The 9653-nt window shown below is 35.7% G+C and overlaps 2 protein-coding genes and 1 pseudogene across 2 annotated transcripts; 2 read left to right on the top strand and 1 right to left on the bottom strand.

Moving 5' to 3' along the window:
• Positions 1–1403: 1403 nt before the first annotated feature.
• On the top strand, positions 1404–2090 carry LOC145050469 (secreted RxLR effector protein 161 pseudogene; annotated as a pseudogene).
• A 746-nt stretch (positions 2091–2836) lies between these two features.
• LOC145050468 (uncharacterized) lies at positions 2837–4145 on the bottom strand. The gene is made up of 2 exons (XM_078998713.1): positions 3832–4145; positions 2837–3561 (listed from the first exon to the last, which is right to left on the bottom strand). Exons 1-2 carry the CDS (start codon positions 4118–4120, stop codon positions 2837–2839), a joined length of 1014 nt encoding a protein of 337 aa, XP_078854839.1. The 5' UTR covers positions 4121–4145.
• A 2250-nt stretch (positions 4146–6395) lies between these two features.
• On the top strand, positions 6396–8795 carry LOC145050467 (uncharacterized). The gene is made up of 8 exons (XM_078998712.1): positions 6396–6740; positions 6848–6937; positions 7077–7131; positions 7213–7407; positions 7494–7651; positions 7749–8072; positions 8156–8459; positions 8539–8795. The coding sequence occupies exons 1-8, from the start codon at positions 6396–6398 to the stop codon at positions 8685–8687; spliced, it is 1620 nt and encodes a 539-aa protein (XP_078854838.1). The 3' UTR covers positions 8688–8795.
• Positions 8796–9653: the final 858 nt, after the last annotated feature.

Below are 9653 nucleotides of genomic sequence, written 5' to 3'. Positions count from 1 at the left end.
TCTAGCCCCGAGGCAAGTCCCGAGATCCCGAAGATCCCGAGAAGTGCGGTTCCCGAGCCGAAGCTCTGCCCGCGAGAAGTTCGATTTTTGTGGAGATCTTCCAGATCTGCGGTGGATTACTACTTCTGCAAGTCGTAGTGCTGTCCGATCATCTTCTGATCAAGTGAGTGTATACTACCTTTCATAAACACGATAATAATACAAGTATGGTTTGAGTGTATTAAGTATATTGTTGTATATATGTGTGGGTGTGTAGTTGATTTCTTCTAACACATCAATATGAAGTATTTGTTATGAAATACGTGCTATGTGTTTATATGTTATTTGTCTATTTGAGATGGACATGGAAATTGGAGTTTTATACAGGTGTTAAATGATTTAAACTGTGTAAGTATTTATATCTACAAAATTGTTGGGTAGAACAAGGGTAGATGGGATAGTTGGTGACTATGGAGTTAGCGCCTACTGTTAGATAAACCTTGGTGACTATGGAGTTAGCGCCTGCCGTTAGATAAACCTTGGTGACTATGGAGTTAGCGCCTATTATTAGATAAACCTTGGTGACTATGGAGTTAGCGCCTATTGTATAAACCTTGGCGACGATGTGACTTCGTGCCTATTTGATGAACCTTGGCGACTATGGAGTTAGCGCTTGTTAAGTAAACCTTGGCGACTATGGAGTTAGCGCTTGTTAAGTAAACCTCGGCGACTATGGAGTTAGCGCTTGTTAAGTGAACCTTGGTGACTATGGAGTTAGCGCCGCTTGAGTAAACCCCGACGACTATGGAGTTAGCGTCTGATAACTATGGATTTAGTACTCGATAGATAAACTTTGGCAGCAATGGATTTCGTGCCGATTCCTTAGGAATAAGTGAATGAAGGATAGTTGGTTCTTAGGGTGAAACCTTAAGAAGATAATGGGGATGGGTATTTGGGTTGATTGTTTGATAATTGAACATAACAAATGTATTATTGTGGGTTGAAAACCCTATATGCTCACCAGGCTCCCAAGCCTGACCCACTCAGTTTTCTTTTCATTACAGGTAATGACACAAGAGTATAAGTCGGCGGACTTGACGAGAGATTTTGGATTATAGATCAGTAGTTGAATAACTATTGTAAGGTCTATTTTATGTTGTTTATGCTTTTGGTCTGTAACGAACATGACATCCCGAGGTTTTATTATTTAATAAAAATACATTCTTTTCGAGAAATGTTTTGATAAAATGGTTATCATATTTTATTTTGGGAACAAATTCCGCAACCGTTTTCTTTAAATGATCACTCTGATTTTGAAAACAAAGCATAAACAAATCGGTCTTTTCTGGCCGTGAAATTGGGGGATGTCACAGACAATACTTAAGAAAACTGGAATGATAGATTGTAATGCATGTAAGTACCCCATGGAGCCCAAGCTAGAACTAACCAAGGATGAGGATGGAAGTCAGGTAGATGCTCCTGAATACAGGAGTGTAGTTGGTGCATTGAGGTATTTAACCCATACCCGACCCGACATCTCCTATGCTGTCGGGTTGGTAAGCAGGTTCATGGAAAAACCCACAATTCAACACTTGAAGGCTGTGAAACATATCTTAAGATATGTGAAAGGGACTATGGATTATGGCCTGGTTTATGCAAGAGGTAGTGGTGAAGACATTGTTACAGGTTACACCGATAGTGACTATGCGAGAGATGTAAACGATAGAAGAAGCACGGGTGGAATGGCATTCTATCTAAATGAAAACTTAGTCACCTGGGCATCACAGAAGCAGCGATGTGTTGCTCTTTCTACCTGTGAAGCTGAGTTCATGGCAGCAACCACAACAACCTGTCAAGGAATCTGGATCAGAAGGCTACTTAGTGAGATAACTAAGTGCAACATCAAACCACCGGTATTGTATCTCGACAATAAACCTACTCTTGACCTGGCAAAGAACCCCGTTTTTCACGGGAGGAGTAAACATATCGATACAAGATTCCATTTTATAAGAGAATGTGTTGAGAATGGAGAAGTCATAGTTGAACATGTGAGCACCAATAAGCAACGAGGCAGATATTCTCACCAAGTCGATGACAAGAACCAAGTTTGAAGAGATGAGAGACTTGCTAGGCGTGAAGCAAGTTACCACTTCTGGATCAGGGGGAAATTGTTGGAATAATCCAGAAGTTTAGAAGAATTTATCTAGTTTATTTTTTTGAATTTTTAGTCATTATCTTTTCTTCCTGCATTATTATGATGTTACAGAGAGTTTTTTAAGTTCAATAAAAACCCATCAGAAAGTTGGACGAAAATACCCTTCAATTGCTTCTTCTTGTTCTCTGTTCCCCTGTTCTTATTTCTTGCAGTTAGGCCATCTCCAATGCCATTTAATGGGAAAAAAAAATCTAGGTGGCAGTTGAATGAACATAGAAACCATTGTGGAGGGGGTTGATTGAATGAGGGGTTTAATCCCCATTCAACCGTGGTATGGCTTTTGTTATGTTTTTTTTTTTTTTTTTTTTTTTTCAATTTATTATATAAGCTTATTTTTTCTTTCTTTTTTTTTTTTCTCATTTTATTGTAAACACTTTTTTTTTGTTTTTCTTTCTCAATAAAAAGTAATATTTAATATTTTTTTTTACAATAAACTATATATATATATATATATATATATATATATATATATATATATATATATATATATATATATATCATACTTTATTTTATTTTATATTCAATAATTTAATTTATTAAGTTACTTCATATTTTTTATTCTAAACAATAAAAAAAATATATAAATCTTAAAAACATTTTAAAAAAATAACATCTTATTTATTATAATACAACATAGTGATATTACATATTAATAAAACGTTCCCAAATATGCTCCATTAAATCATGTCGAAGAGCATGATGTACGACATTATCGCGTAGTTCAGAGTTTCTTTGAATTTGATATTTAACTTCTTCGACAGGTCCTCGATTCACACGTATAGGAGGATCAACATCATCTGACCAATTACTAATTGCATTTCCTTCATTTTCTACGATCATATTATGTAATATAATGCATGTATACATTATATCCTTTATGTTTTTAAGTTGCCACGATCTTGCTGGACCTCGTACAATTGCCCAACGAGATTGCAGAACACCAAATGCTCTCTCCACATCCTTTCTTGCAGCCTCTTGCATTTCTTTAAACTTGATCCTTTTTGGGTCGGCCGGATGTGGAAAATTTTTAACCATTGTAGCCCATTCAGGATATATACCATCTGCAAGATAATATCCTTTTGTGTATGTTCTTCCATTAACAGTAAAATTGCATTCAGGAGCATAACCTTGTAATACATCATTGAATAACGGTGACTGGTTAAGTACATTAATGTCATTGTTAGACTCGGCAACCCCGAAATATGCATGCCATATCCAAAGGTCTTGTGATGCAACTGCTTCCAACATAATTGTTGGACAACCTTGATCACCTCGAGTATATTGACCTTGCCATGCAACCGGGCAATTTTTCCAAGGCCAATGCATGCAATCAATACTTCCAAGCATACCAGGAAACCCGTGCTTTTCTGAATGTTTTTGTAGTAAATTTTGGATGTCATTAGCATTTGGTTTTCTCAAATAATGGCTTGAATAAACCTCAATCACGCATCGACAAAAGTTTTGTAGACATTCGATTGAAGTTGATTCACCAATTCATATGTATTCATCAAAGAGGTCACCAGTTGTGCCATATGCCAACTGGCGTATGGCAGCAGTGCATTTTTGCAAAGGGGAAAGACCATTGTTTCCTAAGGCATCTTTTCTTTGTTGAAAATAAATAGAATGGTTAGAGATACCGTTAACTATTTGAACAAATAGTTCTCGCCTCATTCGAAATCTTCGTCTAAACGTTTGAGGTGGGAAAACAGGATGCTCATCGAAATAGTCTTTCCAAAGACGTTTATGCCCTTCTTCACGATTTCTATCTATATATCTTCGACTTTGCCCAGGACGTCTTGAACTTTCAGCATCTGACTGTTCTGCTTCCAAGCATTTTAGCTCCTTATATAGTTGAAATGTAGAATTACTTGTGAGATGGTTGATTATGAATTCAGAAGCAGAATCGTCTAAGGATGATGATGACATCGTATAAGAAAGATATAAGAAATAGTTTGAATTGGTAGGTATGAAATAATAAAAACGTTGTATTCTTTTATAGCAAAAATATAGAGTCAAATGAAATTCAAATTAAAGTAAAATGAAATCCAAATTACATTCGAATGAAATTGAAATTAAAGTAAAATGAAATTGAAATTAAGGTGAAATGAAATCCAAATTAAAGTTAAATGAAATTGAAATTGGAGTCAAATGAAATTGAAATTAAAGTGAAATGAAATCCAAATTAAAGTTAAATGAAATTGAAATTGGTGTCAAATGAAATTGAAATTAAAGTGGAATGAAATCCAAATTAAAGTTAAATAAAATTGAAATTGGAGTCAAATGAAATTGAAATTAAAGTGGAATGAAATCCAAATTAAAGGCAAATGCACACAAGATGTTCAACTCTATAAATAAAGACGAACATATTATATTCTCATTCACACCTACCAACCATCTGATACACCAATCATGAATCCGAATTACTATACACACTTGTTATCTTCTTATGATCCCGAAAATCCAAACAATCATCCACAACATCCATACCCAAATCCAAACAATCATCTACAATATCCATATCCAAGTCCAAACAATTTTCTGCAATATCCACACCCAAATCCAAATAATCATTCACAACATTCATACCAAAATGCATACCCAGATTCTACCAGCCCGGATCCTCCCCATATTCCAGAAAATGAGCCAACACCAACAGAAACTCCTACCAGCAAACGACAAAAAAATAAAAAAACCTACTGGAGCAAAGAAGAAGAAATGCTGTTGACAAAAGCTTGGCTACAAATTTCAGAAGATAGCATTACTGGAAGTCAACAACGTGATAAAGAGTTCTGGAGACGAATTATTGCATACTATGAAAAAAGCAACACGTCGAACGTTGCAAGAACTCAAGCCAACCTCAAAACGCATTGGCATTACATAAACCCATTTGCAGTTGCATTTAATCAAATGTATATAGTGTTGAAAAGTCAACACCTCAGTGGATGGTCTGAGGATGATCTCAAACGTGCAACTTTTGAGCATTATCATGCTAGATATGGTGTCGATTTTAGGCACGAACATATTTGGAATATCGTTAAAAATGAACAGAAATGGAAAGGTTCAAGCACTGCATCTGGGGCATCTATGTCTTCATCAAATACAGAATCTTTCATTAACCTGGATAATGATGAAATTACCACTCGTCCAATTAGTAGGAATGCAGCAAAAAAAGCAGCAAAAGGGAAATCTACCAATTCCACTTCGTCATCTGGTAATAGGCTTGATGAAATACTTGAAAAACATATAGAAGAAAATAAAAAGACTTTTGAACGCTATCAAAACTCTTTGGATATGAAAAATGCATTGAAAGAAAGAAAGATGAAGATTAAAGAAGAAAAGGTAAAGAATGATGAAATTTCAATCATTTTCATGGATCCCACTACCATGTCGGAAGATGGACGTGAAATTTGGAGAAATCGTTGTGACGAGATTAAGATAAAATACAATATGAAGTAAAATTTGTATTTTAGATATCGTACTTTTTATTTAGTATATTATTTGTAACTTTTAATTTCTAAATTGTAATCTTTAATTAATATTTAGTAATTGTAACTTTGAATTTCTAATTAATGTAATATTCTAGTTTTATTTATTAATATTATTTATAAAAAATATTAAAATGATGATGTGGAAATCCATTGAACTCTTAAGAGTTTAATGGAGTGTAGAATTTAATAGGTTAAATGGTATAGTTAGTGGAATGCTGATGTGGCAATCCATTGAACTCTTAAGAGTTCAATGCATTGGAGATGACCTTAGAGTTAAGCACGTTCAGTTTTGTGTCAAGCAGGTCCTGATTTCAGCTAGGACTAAAAATGGTGCAAGCTTCTGAATTAGCGGATCGGAATATGTTGGGATAATTCATAATCTAAAACCTTTTAATCTCAGGATATTTTGGGAAACTTTCCTTTTACGTAGGTTTTGTGTTAGATGAGGATATTCGTTTTATTATCATAAATAAAGTTAATATTTAAGATGTTTTAATTATGTTTTTCCAAACAAATTAGACCTTGTTCACCAAAGTAATTATAAGTTCGTTTTTCTTCTTTATATTCCCCTGTTATTCTGTTTCTCAGATTGATACCTTGAAAAACCTACGTCTCTCTTGAGTCTGTTATCGCTCTGCTCCCGCCATCCATAAACATACGCGCTCCTTCATTCCTTAAAAACCATTGCGCAGACACAATAACCGTTCCTGGTGATGGCAACCCTTTTGTTGAACCACCCGATGATGACTGCACAGATATCAAAAGCCCCCATGACAATGGCAAACCTTTTGTTGAACGCTGCGCAGACGCCAAAACCCTCCATGGCGACGACGAGAAACCTTTTGTTGACCCCTCCGCTTTTGTTGATCCCTCCGCTGATGATGTTTGCCCTAAAATCCACTCAACAGCCTCCTCTCTTTAAAAATAGTTTCTTGAATACTTCTCGCTCTAAAAAAAGTTTCTCATATACTCCGCCAACATCCTCCTCGACGCGTCCTCTGTCTCTTCGTCTTTCTTCGAACAATGCTGCCGTACCCATCTCTCCTGTCCATAAAAAGGTCTGTTTATTTTTCTTTTTCATATGTTGCATCCCGTAATCTTATGCAGTCATATAAAACATGTTCTTATTCTTAGTTTTCGTTTTCCTTTACACGATTTTCGTCAGGACCACAAGGGTTTTGGTGGCAACATGAGCTGCGCTGATTTTTGGGGCCCTTTGTCGGGTTGGGATGATGTGGTGCAAATGGAGAAAAAGGTTCGTGGACTGCATTTGTTAAACTAATTTCTTCTTCATGAAATTCCGGTTTATTTGCATAGTTGTGGCCAATATTTATATGGGTATTTTTTATGTGCGACTACTGTATTATTACTGACTTTCTGCATCATCTGTGAAGTTCGTGTGTGGATGGGCGGCCAAAGAGGACAGTACTGTTGCAGGGACCGAAGATGGTATGTAACATTTTTTTTAAATGTGGGTATTACATTGACAACAGAAATTCATTGCATATTTTTTTTTGAGTTACATTACAGACATACAGGAGGCAAAAAGAAAAATTCATAAAACAATAACGAGGTCTGATGGTAAACTGAGACGAAAGATATGCATGGTTATTGTCGGAGCTTCTTTTTGTGTACTTGTAGCATTTGTCCTACCAAAACAACCGGCATCGAGTTGGGTAGTTGACTCTGAGCATTTATCCAGTGCAATGAAGGATATATTTTTTGGTGCCTTCTTCGCTGCCCATTGACTAGGCAGCTTTCATTCAAATCAATAAAAAAATTAATAAAAAGATTCTGGCTTCTAATGTCAGATTTTGCCCCCACCTTGTTGCGTATGTGGCACTCATGGTATTACCTTCAAAGTTGGAAAAATTTTGGAAAAAGAAAAGATAGAAACCCGAGTAAAAAACAATGCGTAACTTTCAATGATGTGGAAGGTGTTGATGCTGCCAAGGCTGAACTTCTTGAGGTAATTTACTAATTTGTCCCCCTTGCTTATTATGACTTGGGATATATGATGAAAGAAAGATTATAAATCCTGCATGCATGTTGTTGAACTTTTGTAGATCGTCTCATGCATTAAAGGAGATAGTAAATATATGAAACTTGGGGCGAAATTACCACGAGGGGTTCTGCTTGCGGGTCCCCCGGGAACCGGAAAAACATTGTTGGCCCGTGCAGTGGCCGGAGAAGTTAATGTGGCGTTTTTCTCGATGTCTGCTAGTGAATTTGTCGAGATTTTTGCTGGTAACGGGGCTGCCCGTGTTCGAAATCTTTTCAGCGATGCCAGAAAATGTTCACCGTCTATTATTTTCATTGATGAGATAGATGCTGTTGGAGGGCAACGTGGAATATCTTTCAATAGTGAACGTGATCAAACTTTAAACCAGGTAAATATTATTTTAATTTAATGCTCATGGTCAAAGTTAAACAAGGAAATAGTTGACATAAAATGTGGTGTTTGATGTGTTAGCTTTTGACTGAGATGGATGGATTTGAGAAGGGTGCAACTGTGGTGGTTATAGCGGCTACTAACAGACCGGAGTTGCTGGATTCTGCTTTGATGAGACCGGGTCGGTTTTCCAGGAAAGTGGTTGTGGGTAAACCAGATGAAGATGGAAGAAGAAAGATTTTTTCCTTATATTTAGAAAAGGTGCCCATGGACAAGGAGGACAAACAAGTCATTTGTGACATTGTTGCTTCACGTACACCAGGGTTAGTTGGGGCTGATCTTGAAAATATAGCTAATGAGGCTGTAATGCTTGCTGCTCGTAGAGGTTTGTGCTAAACTTAACATTTACTTAAGTGTTTAGACATGACAATGTCTTGAGTATGTTTGGGTATGTTGTTAATTAGGTGGTGATTATGTGACCAAGGAGGATGTTCTTCAAGCTCTTGAGAGGTCCACAACCAAGATTTGTAATGATGATGCTACCAGTGAAGCTAAGTCACCGTATTTGTTTGGACAAATGGCACTAGAAAGTGTGCAAGCCGGGGGATATTGATTTCGAACTAATCATCTATAGGATTCGTTCAAGATGGAGAATTCAATTTTGGTTTTATTAGATTTCGTATTTCTAGCTTGTAAGTATATAGATCTTTTGGCTCATTGGAATAGGTTGTTAAAAGTGTTAGTTAGGCTAAATTTAACCAAAGTGACATAAAGTGACTAAAATTTTTGCATATGTTTATTTGTTTGGGATGAGAACATATTAATAAAAACTTTGAAGGTTTAACACTAATCTTGTCAATGTCGGGATCCTATTTACGATTATTTTCATGTACTTTGCAAAATCATGATTGTGAGATCCTACCAAAACTGACATATTTATATTTTTACAACATTCGGTCACATACTTAATGTGTAGTGATCGAAGCGCAATGGTACATATGGTCACATTAGCATTAATAAACACTATAGCACCTAAGGACACCAAAAGTAAACAAAATTTGAAGCATGTTAACAATAAGTGCCACCATTTTACTCGCATCTTAAGCAAACTCTGTTGTTGATCATTTACTTATAAAATGAAATTTTTAGGTTTTCACTAACCTTCAACCATTTTAAACATTAATATATCAAACTAAAATGAACTCAACCATCAACTATTTCATGACATTGATTTTTAGGAAGAATTGTGTCTATATGTCCTTCTAAACTTTCATAATTATATGTATATCATTATAAATCTTCAAAATTACATGTATATACTTACACACGTATATAACCAATTACTTAATTTAATCATAACTAATTGACAAATTTTCATAATTAGTCCCTGTGGTTTATAGAATATCGCACTTTGAGGACTTCTTAGCTAAAAGTCATGTGAATGGTCCTTAAGGTTTCAGTTCATTGCATGATTGGTCCTTGACCCTAACCCCGTCACTTTTGTACCGTTAGTGCAGGTTTTATCTTTTCATCTTATTGTGCATCAGAGTATATAATGTAAGCCCCACCTTTGTGTCCT

Source organism: Lactuca serriola, chromosome 5 (assembly GCF_051521515.1).
Source record: "Lactuca serriola cultivar US96UC23 chromosome 5, Lser_US96UC23_V15, whole genome shotgun sequence".
Taxonomy (NCBI): domain Eukaryota; kingdom Viridiplantae; phylum Streptophyta; class Magnoliopsida; order Asterales; family Asteraceae; genus Lactuca; species Lactuca serriola.
The sequence above is the reverse complement of the archived record's forward strand: the minus strand, read 5'-3'. Positions and strand labels throughout refer to the sequence as shown.

Coding starts and splice junctions, on each gene's coding strand:
- LOC145050467 (XM_078998712.1), top strand. CDS start 6,396: ATGGCAACCCTTTTGTTGAACCACCCGATGATGACTGCACAGATATCA. Junction 6,938..7,076: donor TGGTGCAAATGGAGAAAAAG/GTTCGTGGACTG, acceptor TCATCTGTGAAG/TTCGTGTGTGGATGGGCGGC. Junction 8,073..8,155: donor GTGATCAAACTTTAAACCAG/GTAAATATTATT, acceptor TTGATGTGTTAG/CTTTTGACTGAGATGGATGG.
- LOC145050468 (XM_078998713.1), bottom strand. CDS start 4,120: ATGTCATCATCATCCTTAGACGATTCTGCTTCTGAATTCATAATCAAC. Junction 3,562..3,831: donor ATTTGTTCAAATAGTTAACG/GTATCTCTAACC, acceptor AAAAACATTCAG/AAAAGCACGGGTTTCCTGGT.